Source organism: Carcharhinus amblyrhynchos, chromosome 11 (assembly GCF_965287045.1).
Source record: "Carcharhinus amblyrhynchos chromosome 11, sCarAmb.v2.hapA, whole genome shotgun sequence".
Classification (NCBI taxonomy): domain Eukaryota; kingdom Metazoa; phylum Chordata; class Chondrichthyes; order Carcharhiniformes; family Carcharhinidae; genus Carcharhinus; species Carcharhinus amblyrhynchos.
Genome location: NC_137334.1, coordinates 71,567,263 through 71,593,289, shown reverse-complemented (window position 1 = coordinate 71,593,289; position 26,027 = coordinate 71,567,263). Strand labels below are relative to the sequence as shown.

Genomic DNA, 26,027 nt, shown 5'->3' with positions numbered 1-26,027 from the left:
AGCTTCTCCAGTATCTCTGCATAATGACAATTCCTCATCATTGTTACCATTCTCTTAAATTACTTCTGCACTCACTCCAAGGCCTTGACACCTTCCTAAAGTATGTGGCCCATAAAACACATTACCCAAACTGAGAGCTGATAGGTTTGAAGTGTAACAATCTTGCTTTTGTACACTTTGCCTTTTAGTAAAACCAAGGATCTCAAGTTAACTTTTTTTAGTGTTCTCAGCTTGTGTTACCTTCAAAACTTTGTGTCTCGGGCCTTTCTGTTCATGAACTTGCTTTTAAATTTTACTGAGGCCATACTGCCTCTCATCTCTCTCCTACCCAAAATTATCATTTCACTCATCATTTTGAATTTCATCCACCCAATTCACATATCTGAAAATATCACATATCCTTCTCAAACCCTGCTCTACATTTCCAAGTTGCATGTTACCCACAAGTTTTAAAATTGTACACTGAATAGTCAAGTCCAGGTCATCAACAAATGTTAACTATTGATTGATGTTAATGCTGTAGTGATGTCAGTAAAATTTAAAAGCAAGTTCATGAACAGAAAGGCCCGAGACACACAGCTTTGAAGGTAACGCTAGCTGAGAACACTACTAAAAAAAGTTAACTTGAGATCCTTGGCTTTACTAAAAGGCAAAGTGTACAAAAGCAAGGTTGTTATACTTAAAACCTGTCAGCTCTCAGTTTGGGTAATGTGTTTTATGGGCCACATACTTTAGGAAGGATGTCAAGGCCTTGGAATGGGTGCAGAAGTAATTTATGAGAACAGTATCAATGATGAGGGATTTTCATTATGTAGAGATACTGGAGAAGCTGCAGTTTTATAGTCCTTACAGCAGATTTGATTTGATCTATTATTGTCACATGTACTGTTCTCCAATTAAAGTTTTGGTGGGGCAGTGATGCGGGATCGTGGGGCTGGCCAGCGAGGGGGAGACCAGTGGACAGGGACCATTGTGCACGCGCTGATCTCGGACCTGACACTTCGGTGCAGGCTCAGTGGCCCACTCAGCGCTCTGCTGCCGGCCTCTCCAATGGGAATAGGTCCTGGTTTCTGGAGTGAATGATGCTTGTGCACCCTGCAGTGCACAGAGTGTGGGAGATTCATATTGAAATTCATGCTGAAGAAAAACATGATTTTCTCCAGTTTTTACACAAATTCAACACTTAGAATTTTTGGGGGAGAATCCCACCCATTATTTTTGATCACTTCCCAAATCACACCACAGTGAAAATAATTTTGAAGTGTGGTTGGTCTTGCAATCGGGCAAACACAACAACCAATTTGCACACAGCAAGGTCCTACAGACAGCAATCTGATATTAACTATATATTTTTAGTGATATTGTTTGAATAAGAAATGTTGGCCATAGTAATGGGGAGATCACTACTGTGCTGCCTTGAAATACTGTAATGGGATCTTTTACATACATAATTGTAGAATCTGGTAGCTTTCATTGCGGCACAGTGGTGAGCACTACTCCCTCACAGCACCAGGGACCCAGGTTTGATTCCTGGCTTGGGTCATTGTCTGTGTGGAGTTTGCATGTTCTCCCCCATCTCTGTGTGAGTTTCCTCCAGGTGTTCTGGTTTCCTCTCACAGTCTGAAAGACGTGCTGATTAGATGCATTGACCTGAACAGGGGCCAGAGTGTGGCAACTAGAAGAATTTCACAGTGACTTCATTGCAGTGTTAATGTAAACCTTACTTGTGACTAATAAACTTTTTTAAAATTATTGTTATTTTTCTGGTACCAGCCCACCATTTGCCATGGTATCATAAGCATTGGTTTACCTTTGTTAATTTAATCTATTCAAATTGAAAAGATCCCACTAAACATTGGCTTCATTGCAATAACAGGTTCTGACCACGCTTCTGCATTATGACCCACTGAGTGAGAGCTTGTTCTTTGCAGCTATGTGTAGAGAAACCTGATTGTTTGCGAGTATTTCAGTTTTCATCTCCCTGTGTTTGCAACTGAAGAGGAGGACCCATGTCAGGCAACATTTGTCAATTGCCTGAAAGCAGGGACCTCCCAAGCGCAATGGGTATGAGGTGTTCATTGTTTACTCAGACAGCCTAATGAATTGCTTTGGTTTGGAGTCTTTGGGGGAAACAACTTCAGTGCCTCGTACATTAACAACGTAATCATTTTTCCTTTCAGATTGTTTTTTTTTAAAACAGTTTTGGATATGTTGCTCGAAAAATCAAAGAGCCGCCCTGTTCAAAAATATTTCTGTGGCAAAACGGAAGACCCATTCCTGCAACCTCAAAATATGTAACATTACAGAATTGACTTTGATGTAACCATTTACTCATGAGGGTTAGGGTGGTGTGGAGACATGGGCAGACTGAGATCACAGTTCATTGGATGGAAAGCAGTTAGAGGCCCACACCATTTGGGTGATTGGAAATTTGGAATGGCTGGCTGTTTGGGTGAAAGGGGATTTCAACCAAGGTTGAGTTGGGTTACATTGGATTGGTAACCTCAGAGGCCCATGAAAAACTGGGCACTAGCTGTTGAATTTTTGTTGCACCAGGAGAAACATTATTGCCCCTCCTGTCTCTACAGAAATGTTTCAACAAAAAAATTCTGAGATCTGTTTTAGATATGACATCTGTGAATAGAAATATACCTAGAAAATAGAAACAGGAGTAAACTATTCAGACCTTTTAGTCTGCTCTGCCATTCATAATGATCATGGCTGATCATCAAATTTAATAACCTGATTCCACCTCACCCCCCATATCCCTTGATCCCTTTAACCCCAAGAGCCATGTTTAATCCCACAATGAAATCACACAATGTTTTGGCCTCAACTACTTTTGTGGTAGTGAATGACACACATTTACCACTGTCTGGCTGAAGACATTTCTCCTCACCTCAGTATGGAAAGGTTTACCCCTTATCGTCAAACTATGATCCCTAGTGCTGGACTTCCCCACCATTGGGAACAATCTTTGAATCTACCCTGTCTAATCCTGTTAGAATTGTATGAGATCTCCACTCTCTTCCAAAATCCAATGACTATAATCACAACAGACCTTGCCTCTCCTCATCTGACAGACCTGACAAACCATGAGTCAGCCTGGTAAACCTTCACTGCACTGCCTATGTCGCAAGAACAATCTTCCTCAGATGAAGACACCAAAACTGCACACAACTCTCACTCAACCTTTCCAAATTGCACTGAAGTATCCCTGCATCCTCCTCACAGCTCACCTTCCCACCTCCCACCTAACTTTGTATCACCTGAAAATTTGGAGATAGTATATTTAGAATGGCAGATTAGGCTGGCCATTCTACACCCAATATTTCTGGGTACAGTTTTTGAGGCGTGGAAGATGATTGGATTGGGTAGAAAATCATATTGCATTACCACTCAAGAAATTTGCACCCAAATCGTCCTCAATGAAACCTACCGGTCTGTCACAAAGTCCCTGTGTACATAACAGTAGATTGGCATGAACAAGGTCTACAGACTTTTTTTTCTCAATTACTACCCCAAAGCTAATTTCTGACGACAATGCCATTATAGAAATGATGATTCATTAGCCTAAAAGTTGATATTACGTGGAAGTGTCTTTGTTAAAATGTCTGAACTTTAGTGAAGCTTTATCTGGATATCAATTGTTATTCTTCGATGCGCTGAAATGTCTTGGAAGAACTTTGCCAAACACAGGCAAGGCCATGGAAAATGCAACAATTGCAACTTCAACTTGTAGTCTGTCTATAGTTAAGTCCTGAGGAGTAAGGGAGGGGATGAGGTGAATGTGAGGGGGGGGAAAAGGCATTTACTGTTTGCTAGGGAATTAGGAGGAGTTTTATTTTGCTTTATTAATTTCCTCAGAGTGGCAATCAGCGATGTATTGCCACATGCCACATGCCAGTGCCTAAAATGGAAAGTGCCTGTTTTGCCCAACCTTCCTGACTCAGGAGGGTGAGACTAAAGAAGTGAAGCATGTCCGTAGCTTCAGCAGTGATATGCAAATGGAGCAGAGCAAAGGGGGACTTATGCCCCTCTTTATGGCAATAGTTGCCATAAAGGAGGTGATTTTAAGAGCCCAAATGAAAGGGGGATGGTAAGTTTCTAATGTTATTGAATGGAATGTGGAGGTGGGGATCCTGACATTTTGGGGACATTAGGGTGTTTGAACATTCGGGGGGCAGGCAGAGCATGAGGCCATGTTGGAAGGGATAGATTAGAGGTGGGAGGGTGATGTCGGTTTGGGGAGATTGGTCAAGCCCGATCAGATTGAGACAGGGGGCAGAGGTGGGTGGCAGGGGCTTACTGGGGGAATCTTGTGTCGGTGTTGATGTGAGAAATACTGTTGAGGTTGGAGTGCTTCTTCGGGAGTGAAAATATCTTTAAAATGGCTACACTGACATTAGAAGAGTTTTTTTTATTCTGTTACAATCTCAGTTAAAGTTACCACTGGACAGGAAGATTCCAGAACGGGACCCTGGCTCAAGAGATTGTGACTTTTACGATGTTGGGAAAAAGTGGAGGAACAGAGTCATAGGACCGCCATTTAGTTTTTAAGAAAGAAGACATTTCTTAAACATGAAAAATTTGATTATAATACAATACTCCTTCACTCCCCCTTCACAAATATGCACAGATTTCAAGGATTACACCCCAGTCTGAAATCCAGTGACAGATGCCACTTAATCCATTTTCACTGGATTTCTCCCCAAATTCCACCCTCCCTCTTGATACCCCCTCCCAGATAATTGGCATATGAGTGTTTTCAAACACTCAAAAATACATGTTTTAAAGTCTTCTTTCAAACAAGCTTTCCATGAACTGTTTTCATTTGTAATCCCAGCTCCAGGTTTTCCAACTGTTCTTTCAAATCAAACCAAGATTGGTGGAACGGCAAATTGTGCGGAGGGTGTGGAGAGTCTGCAGAAGGATCCAGATAGGCTGGGCGAATGGGCCAGGAAATGGCAAATGGAATTTAATGTTGGCAAGTGTGAGGTGGTCCACTTTGGTAGAAATAATGGTAGGAAAGATTATTACTTACGTGGCGAAAAACTGCAGCAGGCGACGGTGCAGAGGGACCTCGGGGTCCTTGTGCATGAGTTGCAAAAACCCAGCTTGCAGGTGCAGCAGGTGGTCAGGAAGGCGAATGGGATGCTGGCCTTCATAGCGAGGGGGATTGAATATAAAAGTAGGGAGGTCTTGCTGCGGCTGTATAGGGCATTGGTGAGGCTGCAGCTGGAGTACTGTGTGCAGTTTTGGGCGCCGTACTTGCGCAAGGATATTTTGGCCTTGGAGGGAGTGCAGAGGAGGTTTACTAGGCTGATGCCGGAGTTGAGGGGGTTGAGCTATGAGGAGAGGCTGAATAAATTAGGCTTGTACTCGTTAGAGTTTAGAAGAATGAGGGGAGATCTCATTGAGACGTATAAGATGATGAATGGGACAGGTAGGATAGAGGTGGAGAGACTCTTCCCGCTCAGAAAGGATAGTAGGACTAGGGGGCACAGCCTCAAGATAAAGGGGGGGCGGTTTAGAACGGAGTTGAGGAGGAACTTCTTCACTCAAAGGGTGGTGAATCTCCGGAATTCTCTGCCCGTTGAAGTGGTGGAGGCTGCCTCGCTAAATATTTTTAAGACACGGGTTGATGGGTTTTTGATAAGAGAGGGGATTAAGGGTTATGGGGAGAGGGCGGGAATGTGGAACCGAGCCACGACAGATCAGCCATAATCTTATTGAATGGCGGGGCAGGCTCGAAGGGCTAGATGGCCTACTCCTGCTCTTATTTCTTATGTTCTTATGTTCTTAAATCTGCACTCCAATGTTTTAACGAAGAATCCAGCTCCCAGTCTTCTGTCTCTCCTTTCAGGCTTAAATACACTGACCAATCTCCTAGATCCAGCCATCAATTTCCACAATTATTTCAAATAATGTCTCACAAACTATAATAAGATTTCACAAACCTTAGATAGCATTCTGGTCTTTCAGGAGCCACTTCTTTTCAGCACTACCTTATTGAACAGAACCCTGCTTTTGTTCCAGTTTCCTCTGTTCCTTTACTTCAGACTTCTTGGAATTTTCTCTCTATTTCTCTGCTTCCCTTAACTAGTGGTTCTTCAAGTTTCCACTACTGGTTTTCTTAAACATTGCTCCATGGTATTACTTTTCTTCTTGCTTCCTATAACCAACTGCCATGAATTCAGTTAAAACACACAATCCTAAAAAGCCTACTACCCTAAAGTACCCCTGGTTGCTAAGTAAGCCAACCAAGCTTGTTTACTTTTCACACTGTAATCCTCTTTTAGCACAATAGCAGCACCGTTTGAACTGAAAAGACACAAAAGTCCGAAGTCACATTCCAACCGACACAAGAACAACTTCCCTGCTGCCATCTGACCGTTGATTAGACCTACCATATATTCAGCTGATCTTTCTGCACATCCTAGCTGTGACTGCAGCACTATATTCTGCACTCTCTCCCTTCCTTCTCTTTCTACGAATGGTATGTTTTATCTGCATAGCTCATAAGAAGCAATACTTTTTACTGTATCCTAATATGTGTGACGATAATAAATCAAATCAAAGACCAAAGCACCACACATGCAAACACATGGTATGGGGCATGAGTTGGCCATGATGGACTATGAAGTATTACTGAAAGGAAAGACGGTGGAAAGGCAATGGCAGGCATTTAAAGAATAAATAGATGAACTCCAAAAGTTATTTATTCCTGTTTGGTGCAAGAATGCTAAGGGAATTTGGCCAAACCATGGCTCAAGGGAAATTAGCAATCGTATCAGATTCAAAGAAGGCGCATTGAAATTGACAAGAAAAAGCAATAGACCTATAGATTCGGAGAAATTTAAAGTTCAGCAATGGAGGACCAAAGGATTGATTAAGAAGGGAAAAATAGAGTATGAATGTAAACGAGTGGGGAACATAAAAACTGACTGTACAGAGAAAAGATTGACAAAAACAAATGTAGGCCCCTTACAGTCAGAAACAGAAGAATTCATAATAAGGAATACAGAAATGGATGAGGAATTAAATTTGTGCTTTGCTTTAGTCTTCACAAAGAAATACATGAATTATGTACCAGAAGTGCCAAGAGGAATATGTTTCAGTGAGGACCTGAAGGAAATTTTTGGTTTTGGGGAAATTGATGGGATTGAAGGTGGATAAATTCCCAGGTCCTGATGATCTTCATTCCGGAGGACTTAAGGAAGTGGTACTGAAAATAATAGATCCATTGGTGGTTATTTTCCAAATGTACAGATTGGAGGGTAGCTAATATAAGCCCGCTATTCAAAAAGGGAGGTAAAGAGAAAACAGGAAACTGTAGGCCAGTGAGCTGAACATCAGTACTGGGGAATTTGTTACAGTATGTTATCAACGGTTTCGTAACTCGGCATTGAAGACAGTGGTATAATCAGACAAAGTTAGCACGGGTTTTCAAAAGGGAAATCATGCTTGGTGAATCTATTGGAACTTTTTGTGGATGTAACTATTAGAGTTGACCGAGGAGAACCAGTGGATGTGGTTTATTTAGACTGTCAGAAGGCTTTTAATAAGATTTCGCCTAACAGACTACTATGTAAAGTTAAAGTACGTGAGATTGCGGATAATTTCTTGAGATGGATAAAAAGCTGGTTAGCAGATAGGAAGGAAAGAGTTGGCATAAATGGGTGTTTTACTGATAGAATCCCATAGAAACTTATGAAATTCTGTCAAAGTGAGACAGGGTAGATTCAAAAAGGATGTTCTCAGTTGTGGAAGAGTCCTAGGGGTCATATCTTAAGGACAAGGGATAAACCCTTTAGAATGGAGGTGAGGAGAAATGTCTTCACCCAGAGGGATGTGAATGTGTAGAATTCACTACAGGATGTTGTTGAGGCCAAAACGTTATGTGATTTCAAGAAGAAATTAGACGTAGCTCTTGGGACTAAAGGGATCAAGGGATATGGTGGGAAGGAGGGATCAGGATATGATCAGCCATGATCAAAATTAATGGCGGAGCAGGCTCGAAGGGTTGAATGCCTACTCCTCTTTCTAATTTATATGTTTCCAAACACTTTTGTCTAACATGAATCAAACTAAAGTTTTACACATCTTCCATGGAACCACTAAATTTAACCCACTTACATCTATACCTTATTACTCATATTTAACAAGACAAAAGTCGCTCATCTAAAACTACCTCTGCTTTCCTGACATCCTTCTAACTCTTTCAGGATAGCTATAAGTCTCACACTGACAGAACCATGTGATGTTATCAATTTAAATCACTTGGTCAGATGGTTCCCAGCCCATTACAATTGTCCAGGAGAAGTTAGCCCCTGTATTCAATTGCCAGATAAACCTTTCTGTGGGAACTTCCAAGAAAGATTCCCAGCACATCTTTGGGGTGCTCCTAAATTCAACTTTGGAGAGCCAGGAATTTATGGCCCAATGCACTGAGGATGATAAGTAAAGTGGCCTTTCTATTGAATAAAACTATTGACAATTAGCAAAATGGTATGGAGCAATATGCAACAGAGCATCATAACTTTAGATATTAAATTATTAAGTCAAGTGACTTTTCAAAATTCAAATGAGTGAGTAATCATTAATAATGTGCATATGCATTACATATCAGAGAAACAATTACTGTTCATCTCCTGTGCTGTTATGCAACTGTATGAGATATATTTCAATCTTACCAAATGAATTGCTAGTAAACTGGAGAACAGAATTAGGCCGATAATAGGATGAAAAATAAAGGCAGTAAATTGGAGAAGTTAAATCAGTGTGTTACTGCTCTTGTAAGACAGTTATATAACCACACAAGGAAAAATGAAATTACTGTAATGGAAACCAAATGTGTACTAATTTACCTTGAAGCTGTTATGGATGAATATTGGAGAAGAGTAGGGATATACTGAGGGTACTGGGCACCAGTGAACAAATTAATTGACTTTGGAGGAGGCAATAAGGAATGAATAAATTAATGGATCAGTGAGTATCTCAAAATTAATATGGCAATCATATGAATGAATTAATACATTCACACAGCAGTGGACATCATTGAATGAAAAATTGATTGGAGGAATGAGTCCCAACATAGTAATGATCATATAGCATCTAATGAAGATTGCCAGAGAATACAGCCAGATATAGATAGACTGGAAAATTGGGTGGTGAAATGACAGATAGAATTTAATCCAAACAAATGTGAGGTGATGCATTTTGGTCGATCCAATTCAGGTGGGAGCTATAAAACAAATGGCAGAACAATCAGGAGCATAGACACATAAGAGATCTGGGAGTACAGGTCTATAGATCCTTAAAAGTGGCAGCAGAGGTAGAAAAGGTGGTGAAAAAAGCAGATGGCATGCTTGCCTTCATTGGCCAGGGCATCAAGCATAAAAGTTGGCAAATTATGTTACAGTTATATAAATTATTGGTTCGGCTACACTTGGAATACTGTGTCCAATTCTGGTTGCCACACAACCAGTAGGACGTGAAGGTTTTGGAGGGAGTACAGAAAAGGTTTATCAGGACACTGCCTGGTTTGGAGGGTATTAGCTATGAGGAGAGATTGAATAAACTGGGATTGTTCTCCCTAGAAAGACAAAGGCTGAGGGGTGACCTGACAGAAGTTTATAAAATTATGAGGGGCATAGATAAGGTGAAGATTTGGAAGTTTTTTCCCAGGGCAGAAATGACAATTGCACGGGGTACAAGTTTAAGGTAAGGGGGGAAATGTTCAGTGGAGATGTGTGGGGGAGGTTTTTTACACAGGGTTGAGGCAGACACAAAAGACTTATCTGGATAGACACATGAATAGGCAAGGGATAGAGAGAGACAGGAGGGTGGTCTAGATAGGATAACATGATTAGCACAAGCTTGGTGGACTGAAGAGCCTGTTCCTTTTGCTGTACTGTTCTTTGTTCTAAATGAATATAATACTGGGCATGATAGAGCGAAGAGCTTTTCAATTAATAGAGAAGGAGGCACTGAATATCAATGCCTCTCTGTTTTATGTGTTTATTTGTTAGTGTCACAAATGGGCTTACATTGACACTGCAATGAAGTTACCGTGAAAATCCCCTAAATCACCACACTCAGGCGCCTGTTTGGATACACTGAGGAAGAATTTAGCATGGCCAGTGCACCTAATCTTTTGGACTGTGGGAGGAAACCTGGAGCACCCAGAACAAACTTGCACAGACATGGGGAGAATGTGCACTCTCTGAATAGTGTCCCAAGCCAGGAATTGAGTCCTATAGCTGTGAGACAGCAGTGCTAACCACGGTGCCACTGTGCTGCCACTTTATTGCTGTTAGTCTGCAAGTTAAGGCAAATGATGACTAGGACAGAGAGTTTAGAGGTTGTAAAGCTGGGGAGGAGTTGACTGCAAAGAAGAGGAGTAATAGAGTAGGTCTGGGAGGAGACTGAAATGCTGAGAGAATGTCTTCTGCAGAGATATGCCATAGACAAAGGGAAAAAAGGAGCAATAGTAAGTTATTAAAATGAAAGCAGAGATAGGGAGGGAGGAGTGCCGGGTGCATGGGAGAATATCGTTGGAATAGAGCTTAAACTGGTTGGAGAAGGGTTTAATAAATCCATTTCTTTTGAAGGGTACTTGGACAGGAGAATGGTGTAGTCTTTAAGTGAGATATATGCAAAAGGAACAGAAGAGCAGAATTATTCAATATTTTGGAGTGAGACTTGTTTCAGTTTTGGAATGCAATCACTAGCACATGTTCGAGCTGACTTTTCATCATTATGTGGCTTTCACCATGAGGGAATCCCTGCAGGCAGTCATCTTACAAGAAGTACAACAAACATTTGACATCAGAAAAACTGTAATCTTTGAGCTTGTAATATGGGGGTGTAGGGGCTGGGGAGGAGAGGGTTGATTCTCCCATGTTTTCATACAGTGGGCTGGGAGATTCTCTGGCAGGCAGCTGAATCGTGGGATTTGCATTGGGTGTCCGGGCCTCCGAGGCTCTCCCAGTCCAAGTTTTTTGGCGTCGACAGGTCCATGCTGAAAATCAGCGTAATGGTTATTCGCATGTGTTTACATAGCTTATCACCTGAATAGCGGGTGCGTGACTTGAATCTCTGCATCGTTAGTTTTCTACCCCCCTCCTTTGGCATTATGTATTCTAGTGGGGTTTACAATTGCTATATACAAGTCGGAATCTGACATGGCAGCATTGAACAGGAATAAGGAGGTAAGTTCTATGGAACTGCCGCCCCCATAGTGCAGGGGAGGTTGGATGTAGGGCCTGGAAACTGCTACTTACTGTGGGAAAGTTCCCGGAGAGCTTCATGGGCTGTTTCCAGGTCCAGGAATGCTCCATGTACTATCTGTGGGGTAAGGTGGAGCCCTTAACTGAGTGGTGGTCAAGCTGCTTTCTGCAGCCACTGGGCTGTTCCTATGGGGAGGGGACCTTAACTGTGTGCTGGCTGGGCTGTTATCTGCAGCCACGGCTGTTACATTGTTTGGGGTGTGGTGAGGGATTGGATTGAGTGCTGGTGGTTTTAGGGAGGTGCTGGGTGGGGGGGGGGGGGGGGGGGGGGTGGAGGGCGGGAGGGCGGGGGGGCGGGGGGGTGCACCATGTGCTGCTTGAGGGCTGATCATTTCAGACAACTGGTGCTCCAAACAGGAATGCTTTGGTTAACATAGACGCCCGCACTTTGCAGTGAATGTGTGTCTGAGTTGCAGAGCTTCTACTGGCCATTTTGGGGAAATGGGTCACCACTAGGGGGTACTGACTGGGGGTGGGTCAGCACTGTGGTTGGAATAAATTCTTATGGGGCGGGGGGTGGGTGTAGGGGGAAACGATTGTTGGATGCCCTTGAGTTGTCTGGAGATGGTTTCACATTGTTAGTATAGCGCATGTGTAGGTTTCAGAATGCAGTGCACACTTACCCTTGCTGGCCATTCAGTTTTTTGTGGCACTGCTCTCCGGACTGAGGTGGCATTTACTGCAGATGCCACCCACAATGTGCTTGCTGTGTGACCCTTTGGGCGATGACCCTTAGTTGGGATGGCAGCTGGCACCTCTCCTCCACCGCATCCGGCAAGTGGGCCTGGTCAGCCTGGTAGAACCTCAGGGCACAGTTCTTTGCGACCATCTTCATGGTGTGACTGGCTGTGTGTCCATAATCACAGCTTATATACAGCTCTGGCTTGTTAGGGGAGTCCAGATGCGGTCAGTTTGGGCCCATTAGTTAAATTTTCTTGTAAGAAACATACAGGCAACCTGCTTTCAATAGAGAATGAGCCATTTCCAGAGGTGCTGATTGGGTTCAGTCAATAAGCTACTGTGTTCTGGGCGTGCAGTACTCAAGGCTTTTACTCAACAAGGGGGAATGCTCACAGTGGGTGTACATGGCAGCACAGCACTATTTATGTACAAGGTAGCAGTGAGGCCAGTGCTATGTGTGTGAAGGAGGGGTATGGGAGGGCCAGGAGGCCAGCAATGTCCATGGAGTGGGGGGAGGGTGGAGGGTTGGGGGGGGAGGTGTTGAGGCCAGTGATTTCAAGGGAGGACTTGTTTAGCAATTTCCCAGAGATGTGCACAGCATGCTGATTTCAGCCTCTTCTGCAGGGCAAGGCCCTGCCCCCAGACTTCTCGAGTGATTCACGCTCATGTCTTCTGCAGTGCACAGAGTGTGGGAGATTCATTTTGAAAACCCCTCTGAAAAAAAAAGCACAATTTATTCCAGTCTTCATGCAAATTTGACACGTAGAATTTTTCAGGGAGAATCCCAGTCATGATGTCTGAAATTGAGCTGAAACTGAGTTTTGAAAACCTGAAAAAGCTGAAACGAAGCTACAGTTTCCAAAAATTGAGCACAGAAATGTTTAAACCTGCTAAAATAAGAACAAGGAAAAGCAAATACAAATCAAATGTAATGAATCAAAATGGCTGTAATTCTGGCGAAATGAAGTTATGTTATGAACCAGCAGTTTTTCCACTTGCAATGGCACAACTACATGATTGAAAGAGATTTAATTAAGAGGATATGGTCAATATAAATATCAACACTTGTAACATTGTTGGAGAGAAACTGCAACAAATTATGATTCACCTAAAATTTACCTGAAGAACAAATAAAACAGGTGAAGAAGATTTAGAAAGCCTTAAGGCATGCTTTGAATCCCATGTGAATGCAACTGATGAATGCTAAGTGTTCAATATGAGAGCTCAAGGTGAAAAAGAGTCCATAGAACAGTATGTGACTGCAGTAGCACAGTTTCCAGAATCATGTGAATTTGGCAAGTCTTTGAAAATAGATTTGCTTTAGGGATAAGAGATCTGGAGTTATAAATTTTACCAGTACAGTAGATACTCATCTCAACTGGGGCAAGCCTAAAGTTTGGACTGGTGACCCTAAACAGAGACTTACAATATGTCACCACATACTAAACCATTGGCTGCTGATCAGATCCTAGAGGATTAAAAAGATGTGTTTACTGGGTTTGGATGTCTACTTGGTGAAAGCCATCTTAAGTAGATGAGCATGTATTCATCTGCTGAGAAGAGTTCCAACTGCCCTCAAGTCAAGTCTAAATAACATGATAGAAGAGCTGGGAAAGAAGGGAGCATTCAGGAAATCGACAGATCCTACAGTCTGGATAAGCGTATCACAGTGAAATAACCTGGAATATGCTTAGACACAAAGGATCTAAATAAAGTGCTGAAGATACCTGCCAACCATCAAAAAAATTTTGCCAAGGTAACGATCTTCACAACCCTCGATGTGAAGGATGGTTGCTGGCAAGTGAAGCTGGATATTAGCAGCAGCTGTCTAACTATATTCTGGATGCTATTCGGGAGTGCAGATGGCTGCACTGATGTGTAGCAGTTCTATGACTCCAGAAGAATATCAACGCAATCAGTATGATATAATCAGTGATCTTCCTGGAGTGAAATCCATAGTGGATGATCTACCAGGCCATGGATGTGGATACACAATGGGAAAAGCCATAGCTGACTTTGATCAGAATTTAAGGAAGAAGAAAATTAACTAAGAGCATTTCTTTCTTTTGGAATAAAACATTTGGTTTACTTGCAAGGAAGTTAAAACGGAAGCAGTGCTGAGGGAACAATCAAAGATTCTCTGCACAACACCACCAAATGGTAGCAATGCATAATGTTATCAGGCAGGAAAAATATATCTTATTCAATGCTATTTTGTTATTATAACATCTACATGGGATTATTAATATTAATTCTGACATAAAGTTCTAAATTTTGACAAAAGAAGCATGAAGTGAATGAGCAACATGAGACTTACATCAGAATATAGATGTAGACTTCAAGGCCCAGAAATTCATTATCTCCCACTTTTGCTTTACAGACAACTAATTGAGCCTTGAAACATTCATATACAGTTCAGCTTGATACAAAATTCAGGATCAAACCTGTTCTGTAACTTCTTGGAGTAAAATTTTTGCCAACAGTTTTCCCAAAGCAATTCACCTAAAATCAGTCAAATCCAGTGCAGAAATTGAGAAGCTTCGAGACCAAGTCTGCCCAAAGCAAATTGGGCTTCTGTGATTTTCTTTTGCACTGATTTAAAAAACATTGCAAGAGAAACTGCCTCCTCCTGCAGAATTGGCCAGACCCCCTATTGAATTAATCACCATGGTGAGTTTCTGTTCCTTGAGTCAATCTGTGGCATTTTGAGAAGACTCTATATTCAGCTGGATTTGTTTAGCTGCAAGGACTCCATACCTTTGATAAACTTTCAAATATTGAAAAATGTTTTATTAAGAAACTCGCTGCAGTGCACCAAGTAACCTCTAAATGGTTCCTCATTGTTCTTGAAAATAATTTTCAGTTATTAAAAACACATTACCCACAGATGGTGGACCAAGCACTTATTAAAATTTTACGGAAATGCTTTCTGTTGTATGAATAAAACAACACCAGTTTACTACTCTTAAACAGATCACATAACTTCTATTAATGCCGTGGATAATAAATGAACAACTATGTTATAAAGCATTGTTCGATTGTATTGTTGAATGCAAGCTTTCATATCACTGATGTGGAAATGAGTTTCAGTGTCAACTCTCACAATAAATTCACTGTAGTAAACTAATACAATTTGTCTGTGCAATTTGTACCTGATTACCATTTGCAGTAGAAGACACCCTATCTCTTTTTGTGCATTGACTAGATATATCAGAATAAGCACCATGCTAAGCTGAACATTTTTGTCATATGATCACAATTTCTTGTGACTAATAGCAGTTCCCCCTTTGTTATGATATTTCCAAAGGAAACCCAGGGTCGTTCTCGTAGTGCAGAAGCTAACTATTCAGTAGCCTAAAGTTTTCCACTGTAATTGGAAAGCAAAAGTTCCCCAACGACGATCATATTCTCTGTGATTGACTGCTTTACCATTTGAATCACATGCCATGGAATTAATAAATCACTGGAAGAATTTAAAGAGCATCCCTCCCAGAAAGGCAAACACTACATTTGAAGCTCCAAGACTGGCATATTCCAGTATCTCAGCAAAAGCGATCGATAACAGAAAACTGTCAGTCAGGCCGTCTTGGGCCATGATGAGGTATTGATGCACCTTTGCTTACATTAATCATTAACTGCAAGACTAGGCACTGAGTGACTGTGAACAAGGGTAACCAGGTTGACCACTGGTTGCTGGCAGTTTCTGGGAAGTGTGAGGGACCTGTGCAAGTCTCATTAAATCCCTGAAATGCTGCTAAATTTGGTTGGGTCAGGGATAATTGCACACAAGTGATTCCTTCATGGACTAAATTGAAATAAATTCCACCCAATATTTTGGGCTAATGACTTATCATCAGAAAACCACTGCCAGAAGGATGCACATCATATGTGAAGCTCTGACTCTGATGCGTTCCATTGTTTCATCAAAAACAATCAGATGATGAGGTAATATTCTTGGTAGCTGAAAAATCTTCTAGGTTAGATAGGACATGTCGATAATACAACACACCACATAATGAAACACTTCATTATGAAGTACCAGAATCCTATTGGCATGAGGAAATGTTGGGTAGCAAACATAGATTTGTTTTGCAGGACAACTGGACTTTCCTTGCAGAAGAGTTTAATTGCAGTTATATATAATAGCCATTTGAGAAAAGCTTATGTTTATGAGTGATTTTTGAGGATGTGGCAATACAATTTGGCATCTACTCACTGTTCATCCAATGTGCTTTTTTTTCATAAAGAGAACTTAAAGTAGTTCTCAAACATTCCCAGAACTTTATAGAACTGTTTCTGTTGATTTGAATTTGCTGAGAATGTTACACAATATATCATTTGCAAAATGTAACCTTTTGGCTTCATTTTTCAAGCTCATTTATTCTAAGGATTAATCAGTCTTTAAACACAAATGTGTTTGCAAATAATTTGCTGTTGACGCTAATTTATTATTTACTTTCAATTTCAATAATAGGATGCCAGGCATGTATATATCATTAACAATGGATAATAAAACCACACTGTCTGACTGTTTGGACAATGAATGGCCAGATTGATATTGCTAAATGTAGTGCCACTGCCTGATAAGTGAATGAACGTATCTCTTCTAGAATTTGTCACTGTCCTAATGGAATTTATATATCCATCCCAATTGTGGGACAGGATGTTTGTCACAAAGAAATACAAGCAGAAGCTTCCTAAGCAAACAATGAGGATTGTTTGCTGATTAATATATTTCCTAAGTCCTGTTCTATACAATTCAATCAGAAACCAGAAACTAGCGGTTACCTATATTAAAAATCTGCTTCATTAAGTTATGTAAGCTGATGCTTCATTGTCGTTCCTCAGAAATAAATTGGGTTATAATGGCCGGAGAGTTTAGCTGCTCAGAATGTATGAATGTAAGAACTCAGTTATCTTCAGTTGTCTTGCTCATTCTTATTTATGGTCATAAGTAATCTGTGTTCCTTCAGCATCTTGAGTTATTAGATTCAGTTATGACTGCTGGATAGCTGGACAACTACTTTGTGTCATCCTGAATGCGTACAGTGCACCGTAGATCTGCAATGGATGACTGAATTATGATTTAGCTGAGAGGCTCAGGATGTGAAGCATTCAACATTGATCCAGATTGACTGTGATAGAAATGTCCACGTTGATGATGATTTTGGAAATCGCAGCAAGTCATATTTCTTTCTACCATGAAAGCATCAATATTTATATTTTTTGCAGGAAAAAAGCTGATGTATGCCAACTCTTGTGTTTTCTTTCAGACTTTTCGCCCACTTGTAACCAGGCTCATTGCCAGTATCGGTGCGCAGTCACAAGAAGTGGTGCAACTTGCTACTGCCGGGATGGTTTTAAAGTGGGACAGGATGGGAAAAGTTGTGAAGGTTTGTTCTCATAAAAATTTTGTCTTATTGTGTAGAGTTTATTACCATATTACAAGAATACATACATCAATGTTGCAAAAAAAATTGAGGTGGGGCACAGTGGTTAACATATTCAATTCAGCCTCGGATCACTGTCTGTGCGGAGTTTGCACATTCTCTCTTGTCTGCAGTGTTTCCTCCGGGTGCTCTGGTTTCCTCCCGCACTCCAAAGATGTGTGGGTTAGGTTGATTGGTCATGATAAGTTGACTCTAGTGTCGGGGATTAGCGAAGTATCTATATGGGATTACAGAGATCGGGCCTGGGTGGGATTGTTGTCGATGCGGACTGGATGGGCTGAATGGCTTCCTTCTGCAGTGTAGGGATTTTATGATTCTATAACTGCTCAACTATAAAGCAAATCAGAAGTATGGCACCATTGAACACTTATATTTTAGCCAGAATAGACGCTGTTTGCATTGGGAAAACAGTTTTTGTGAGTTTGCCCATGTCATTTTATTCGTGTTTGTATTGAGGCAAAAATAAGTAGAAATTACAACTGTTAGTATGGAAGGCAAGCTTCTAAGATCACTTGAAGTTTCACTGAGCATAGATGCATGGCATAGATATATTACCAAGTTAGGAATATGGGGTTTTGAAAGTCTAAAATACCCTTGGGATTGCTTTAGTTAGTGCTGGTGCTGTCACAGTTGAAAACTGCATGCAAGTACATTTATTAAAGTTTCACCTATAGTGTAGACATCACAGATAATTAATAGGATTTGCAAAATTAGACCATGGATTTGTACTCATAAATTACCAAAGGACTGATTCTCTAAGGTACCAATTTGCTGGCAAAAATAAAAATATCACTACAAGCCTGTGTGACCCCTTTAATAAGTGATATTAACCTGGCCCCACATTGGTTTCCTTGATCAGTAAGGTTCAATGGAGATCGTATTCCTGATCCATGTAAATCAGTCAGAAGCAGACCTTCATTGCTTACAAGATACTTTTGAAGGTGTTTTGTTGTTGGTTTGTTGATGGGATTTTTTTTCAGGAGATTCTGTGAACTAATCATTTCTCCTTTCGCTACATCCAGTGCTGGCTACAGTTTTGGTCTCATTTGATGAAGCCTTCCTCATTGCAAGAAATATTTGCTTGAGTGTTGACCTTTACTGAAACTGTGCTAGTTCAATGTAGCCTTACAATGTGAATGGGCAGTAATGCCTTTAGGGATTCCAATCAAGCTGTGTGATTTAAATATATGGGTGATATGGTGGTGCAGTAGCTAGCGCTGCTCACTGCTTCACAGCACAAGGGACCAGGGACCCAGCCTTGGGTGACTATCTTTGTGGAGTTTGCACGTTCTTCACTTGTCTGCATCAGTTTCCTCCAGGTGCTCCGGTTTCCTCCCACAGTCTAAGATGTGCAAGTTAGGTAGATTGGCCATGATAAATTGCCCTTAGTGTCCAAAGTTGTGTAAGTTCGGCAGAGTAAATGCATTGGGTTATGGGGACAGAATGGAGGGGAGGGCTGAGTGGGATGCCGTTTTGGAGAGTCAGTGCAGATTCGGTAGGCTAAATGGCCTTCTCTGCACTGTAGGGCTTTTATGGAAAAGGCAGGGCAGTTTCAGGTGCAAAAGACACCTTAACTGTCATACATACCTTGAGCAGTAGCCAAATACTTTAGACTACAGAACTAAATATGCCTGAAGAGACTCATCTTTGATGCTTTCCTTTCCTCAGAGAGAGTAACCAAGCTCTGCTAGCAGCTGAAATCTAATCTTCGAACTATGACAAAGATTGATATGAGCTACTTATAGCTGCAAAAGGGACTATGGCATTAATTTTTTTATATGCTGCAGGTTCTAGGTGACTATATAGAGAATTAACTCAATCTGTCAGTCTGTTCTAGACAGCTGGATAAATCAAGTCACAGATTTCATATTTGCCAGAACAACTTCTTTATACTTTTCCAAGTGGCAAGGATCTATAAGCAGAATGGTTGGGAATTCTGGATAGAAAACAATTATTGCACAATACTAAAACAAATGAAAAATACTGAGGATGCTGGAGATCTGAAGTCAGAACAAAAAGTGCTGGACAAGCTGAGCAGTTCTGGCAGCATCTGGGGAGAGAAACAGTTCATGTTTTGAGTCCAATATGATTCTTCTTCAGAACTAAAGAGTGCAGAAGTGTGATGGGTTTAATGCTGTTGAAAAATATGGCCTATCAGGTAGAGCATTAACAATTCTGCTATTTTGCTTTCAGACAGCGCTGACCTTTATTATGCTCCTAACACCTACTCTGGACTAATGCTTTGTTTCTTTAGTACTCCCATTCCCACTCTTTTGCCTTTTGCTCCATGGTATCTTTGTAACTTAATCTCACCCGCCCTCAGTCCTATCCCTGAGCTGCTCTATTTGCGCAACCTGACCCTCATCTTTTATCAAAAGCATAAAACCTATTACATTTCTGCCTCTCTTCAGTTCCGAAGAAGAATTAACTCTGTTCCTCTCTCCAGTGCATGTTGCACTGTCTGCTAAGTTTTTTCCGGCACTTTTTGTTTTCATTATACTGTACTAATTATTTGTGGAAAACTGTTCTTTGCAAAGATAGAATTTGACACATATAAACAGCGAGAAACATGCTTCTGCATCTAAAAAGATGGTTCTTAAGCTATTCTGTTCCAGCTACTAATATACGGCACTGCAACTCATGTAAGTCAAGAGATCGACAAATGTAGAAAAGTGCAGCATCCTTGTGATCTTGTATCCTTTCTCAGATGACCTTCATTTGTTCAGTAATCCCAGCTTTTAAGATAGGACCACGATTTGTGTGTTTACCTGAGGCAGTGCTGATTTCCAGCTTTCAGAAGTGCAAAATAATTGTATTACTTTCTGATCATTAAGCTTCATTTATGTTGGTTGAATAAAGGCATGAAAACATTCAATGCATCTTTTAGATTTCTGAGCCAATCTGGTGCACCACAGTGCTTGTTCTGTACATAACTATGCAGCATAATCATATTACATGCAGCATTGGTACAAATTGAAACAACTTCTTACTTCTCTCTTTCAGATTTTGATGAATGCAGTGTTTACGGAACTTGTAGCCAAATATGCACAAATAACATTGGATCGTACATGTGCGGCTGTGTGGAAGGTTACTTGATGCAACCAGACAACAAAATTTGCAAGGCCAAAAATGGTAAGAGCTGAGCGTTTTTATATTACCATTTTTCATTTCTATGAAATTATTGAGAGATGTTGAGGAGATACAGTTCATTTGAGATCCAGCACAATCAGTGGTGAAGCTGCAGGTAAACAGGGATCAGGTTAGAGAATGGAATAATCATGCATCCCTGATTCTCTGACTTGCAATCCCTATGAAGGTCATTCCTTGTTGGCAGCAAATGGTTCTATTTCTCAATGGCTCAGAATGCTTGGTCAATTTTTTCTGAATTTTCTGATGAAACAACAAGGTGAGAATCTGGTTTGTAAAGATTTCCACAAACACTTGTTTCGAAAGCAAAGAAAATCTTTTGACAAAGGTGAGGCATTTAGGGCAAATAGATAGAAATATGCTTGGAGACATAAAATAGTCTGCATTTCTTTAAATGGAAATCTATGATGGGTGGTGTTGTATAGAAGTCTGTGGCCACTTTTATTTAGATACTAAGGAACTAAGGTTTGCTCATGATACCATATGAAGTAACACATATGAAGTTGGGAAGAACGAGGAGCAAAGCACACCTCAAGTTGTAATATGTTAAATAGATTGGAGGAGTATCTGCATGAGTCATCATAGGCCATAGTTGCAGTCAATGAAATTGGTAAGAAAGTAATCTTATACTCAGCCACAGAATATATAAAAAAGTATAATGAGCTTGTAAAGGTCTTAGTCCACTAGAACAAATGCAAAGTGATTCATTTTGGTAGATTGAACCAGGGCTGGACTTACTCAGTTAGTGGTAGGGCGTTGGGGAGAGTTATAGAACAAAGAGATTTAGGGGTACATATTCATAGCTCCTTGAAAGTGGAGTCACAGGTGGACAGAGTGGTGAAGAAGGCATTCGGCATGCTTGGTTTCATCGGTCAGAACATTGAATACAGGAGTTGGGACATCTTGTTGAAGTTGTACAAGACATTGGTAAGGCCATACTTGGAACACTGTGTGCAATTCTGGTCAGCCTATTATAGAAAGGATATTATTAAATTAGAAAGAGTGCAGAAAAGATTTACTAGGATGCTACCGGGACTTGAAGGATTGAGTTATAAGGAGAGCTGGATAGACGGGGACTTCTTCCTCTGGAGCATTGGAGGCCGAGGGGTAATCTTATAGAGGTTTATAAAATAATGAAGGGCACAGATCAGCTAGATAGTCGATATCTTTTCCCAAAGGTAGGAGAGTCTAAAACTAGAGGGCATAGGTTTAAGGTAAGAAGAGAGAGATACAAAGTGTCCAAAGCAGCAGTTTTTTCACACAGAGGGTGATGAGTGTCTGGAACAAACTGCCAGAGATAGTAGTAGAGGCGGGTACAATTTTGTCTTTTAAAAAGCATTTAGATAGTTAGATGGATACGATGGGTATAGGGGGATATGGGCCAAATGCGGGCAATTGGCTTTGGGGTTTTAAAAAAAAGGCGATATGGACAAGTTGGCTGAAGGGCCTGTTTCCATGCTGTAAATCTATAATACTCTAGTATTGCCTGGAATTCTCTAACTATTCATGCCCATTGGCAGCACACCACCGCCCGTCGGTTTCTTGCCAGCGTGACATGATGTCAATGGGAGTTTCTATTAACAGCAGTGGGACCAGAGTAGCAAACAACATGCCACCTCCCGCTGGCAGGAAACACGCAACTAGGAGTCCGGAGAACATCACCCATTGCGTACTGTTTTGATCAGTCCATTATAGAACATAGAACATAGAACATAGAACATTACAGCGCAGAACAGGCCCTTCGGCCCACGATGTTGCGCCGACCAGTTACAAAAACAATGACCCACTAGCCTATACCAATCCCTTTTCGTCCATAAACCTATCCAGAGATCTCTTAAACGCCCCCAAACTAGACGCATTTACAACCGCAGCAGGCAGGGCATTCCAATCCCTCACCACCCGCTGGGTAAAGAACCTACCCCTGACATCCGTCCTGTAGCTACCCCCCCTTAATTTAAAGCCATGCCCCCTCGTGCTAGCTTTCTCCATCCGAGGAAAAAGGCTATCACTATCCACCCTATCTAAACCTCTAATCATCTTATATGTTTCAATAAGATCCCCTCTTAGCCGCCTTCTTTCCAACGAAAACAACCCTAAATCCCTCAGTCTCTCCTCATAGGACCTCCCCACCATACCAGGCAACATCCTAGTAAACCTCCTCTGCACCCTCTCCAACGCCTCCACATCCTTCTTGTAATGCGGGGACCAGAACTGCACACAGTACTCCAAGTGCGGCCGCACTAGAGTAGTGTACAGTTGCAACATTACACTGCGACTCCTAAATTCAATCCCCCTACCAATAAACGCCAAAACACCGTACGCCTTCTTAACAACCTTATCTACTTGATTCCCAACTTTCAGGGATCTATGTACACACACACCTAGATCCCTCTGTTCATCCACACTATTCAAAGTCCTCCCGTTAGCCCTATACTCGACACATCTGTTGCTCCTACCAAAGTGAATTACCTCACACTTCTCCGCATTAAATTCCATCCGCCACCTCTCGGCCCAGCTCTGCAACCTATCTAAGTCTCCCTGCAGACTATGACACCCTTCCTCACAATCTACCACACCTCCAATTTTGGTGTCATCAGCAAATTTACTAATCCACCCAACTATACCCTCATCCAGATCATTAATAAAAATTACAAACAACAGTGGCCCCAAAACAGATCCCTGAGGCACACCACTCGTAACTGTACTCCATGATGAATATTTACCATCCACCACCACCCTCTGTCTCCTATCTGATAGCCAATTCCTGATCCAACTTCCTAGATTACCCACAATCCCATACATCTGCATTTTCTGCAGAAGCCTACCATGGTGAACCTTATCGAACGCCTTACTAAAATCCATGTATACCACGTCAACTGCCTTGCCCCCATCCACCTTCTTGGTCACCTTCTCAAAAAACTCAATAAGGTTAGTAAGGTTAGTAAGGCACGACCTACCCGCTACAAAACCATGCTGACTATTTCTAATCAATTCATTACACTCCAAATAATTATAAATCCTATCCCTAATAATTTTTTCTAAAACCTTTATGGAAAGGATATAACAACGATGTTAAAGATGCAGTGCAGATTTGTTTTTATGTTACCATAAATATGAAAACAGCAAGCCTCTTTTCACCGGACTGAAGAAAATAGGCTGATTAAATGTCTAATGAAAGATGATGGAGAGTTATAAGGAAGGACTGTAGAAAAAGAAATAATCGGCTTGAATATCGAAGGAAACAAAAGAGCATATCAAATTGAAAGAAAATGCATATAAAGTGGTAGAGATTAGAGGGAAATGAGAGGATTGGGGAAGGTCAACAGAAAACGGATATAAAGAAAAGTAAGAGGGATTCTGAGAGTTAACTAGCTCAGAATTTAAAAACAGATAGCAAAAGTTTCTACAAATATATAAAACAAAAAAGAGTGGCTAAAGTAAACATTGGTCCTTTAGAAGATGAGAAGGGGGACGTAATAATTGGAAATGAGGAAATGGCTGAGGCATTGAACAAGTATTTTATGTCAGTCTTCACAGTGGAAGACACAAATAACATGCCAAAAATTGATGACAAGGAGGCTATGGCAGGTGAGGAACTAGAAACTAGCATTATCACAAAAGAGGTAGTGTTGGGCAAGCTAATGGGGCTAAAGGTAGACAAATCTCCTGGCCCTGATGGAATGCATCCCAGGGTACTAAAAGAGATGGCGGGTGAAATAACAAATGCGCTCGTGGTAATTTACCAAAATTCTCTGGACTTCGGTATGGTTCCCGCAGATTGGAAAACAGCAATGTGATGCCACTGTTTAAAAAAGGAGGTAGACAAAAAACGGGTAACCATAGGCCAGTTAGCTTAACTTCTGTAGTAGGGAAAATGGTTGAATTTATCATCAAGGAAGAAATAGCAAGACATGTGAATGTAAATTGTCCCATTGGGAAGATGCAGCGTGGGTTCATGAAGGGCAGGTCATGTTTGACTAATTTGGTAGAATTCTTTGAGAACATTACATGAGCAGTGGCCAATGGGGAACTGTGGATGTGGAGTATCTGGATTTCCAGAAGTCATTTGACAAGGTGCTGCATACGATAAATGTGCATGGTGTTACGGGTAATGTATTTAGCATGGATAGAGGATTGGATAATGAACAGAAAGCAAAGAGTGGGGTAAATGGGTGTTTTTCTGGTTGGCAATCAGTGACGAGTGGTGTGCCTCAGGGATCAGTGTTGGGACCACAATTGTTTATGATTTATATAGATGATTTGGAGTTGGGGACCAAATGTAGTGTGTCACAATTCGCAGATGACACTAAGATGAATGGCAGAGCAAAATGTGCTGAGGATGCTGAAAGTCTGCAAAGGGATATAGATAGTCTACGTGAGTGGGCAAGGGCCTGGCAAATGGAGTACAATGTTGGGGAATGTGAGGTCATCCATTTTGGTGGGAATAGCAGCAAAATGGAGTATTATTTAAATGGTAAAAAAATTGCAGCATGTTGCTGTGCAGATGGACCTAGGTGTCATTGTGCAAGAATCACAAGGAGTTGGTTTGCAGGTGCAGCTGGGGGATGAAATTTAAAAACAGCAAGGTTATTTTGCAGCTGTATAAAATGCTGGTGAGGCCAGACCTAGAATATTGTGTATAGTTTTGGTCTCCTTACTTGAGAAAGGATATACTGGTGCTGGAGACAGGCAGAGGAGATGGACTCAGTTGATTCCAGAGTTGGGAGGGTTGGCTTATGAGGAGAGACTGAACAGCCTTGGGCTATACTCAGTGGAATGCAGAAGAATGAGGGGAGCTCTTATAGAAACATATATAAGATTATGAAGGGAATAGATAAGATAGAAGCAGGGAAGTTGTTTCCACTGGAAGGTGAAAATAGAACTGGGGGACGTGGTCTCAAAATAAGAGGAAGCAGATTTATACCTGAGTTGGGAAGGAACTTTTTCACCCAAAGAATTGTGAACATGTGGAATTCCGTCTCCAGTGACGCAGTTGAAGCTACCTCATTGCATGTTTTTAAGGCAAGGATAGATAACTTTTTGAACGGTAAAGGAATTAAGGGTTACAGTGAGCAGGCGGCTAAGTGGAGCTTAGTCCACAAAACTGTCAGCCATTACCTTATTAAATGGTGGAGCAGGCTCGAGGGGCCAGATGGCCCCTACTCCTGCTCCTAGTTCTTATTTTCTTATGTTTGTTCTTGTACATGGTTCCCACTGATCAGCGAGATATTAATGAGTAGACGCACATTTAAGATCAGTGAAAGAAGTATTATTGGGGTTAGAAATATATTTTTACAGGGAAGGTATTAGAATTTGGATTTCTGTCACAAGTCATCAATTATTTTTCTAGACAATCAGATTGTTACTTGAGGAAAGAATGTTGAAAGAGAGCTAGAAGGAGACGGGGGGCCCTATTTTACCTATTATTAATTCTAAGCTTTCAGCAGACTTGAAA

The 26,027-nt window shown here is 41.2% G+C and overlaps 1 protein-coding gene across 1 annotated transcript in view; it reads left to right on the top strand.

The window, feature by feature from the left end:
• LOC145350212 (low-density lipoprotein receptor-related protein 1-like) overlaps nucleotides 1–26,027 on the top strand; it is a 1,564,930-nt gene that overhangs the window by 564,586 nt on the left and 974,317 nt on the right. The window contains exons 4-5 of the mRNA XM_080199274.1: nucleotides 17,249–17,368; nucleotides 20,429–20,557. Coding sequence (XP_080055400.1) covers nucleotides 17,249–17,368; nucleotides 20,429–20,557 — 249 coding nt within the window. The remainder of the gene's footprint in view (nucleotides 1–17,248; nucleotides 17,369–20,428; nucleotides 20,558–26,027) is intronic.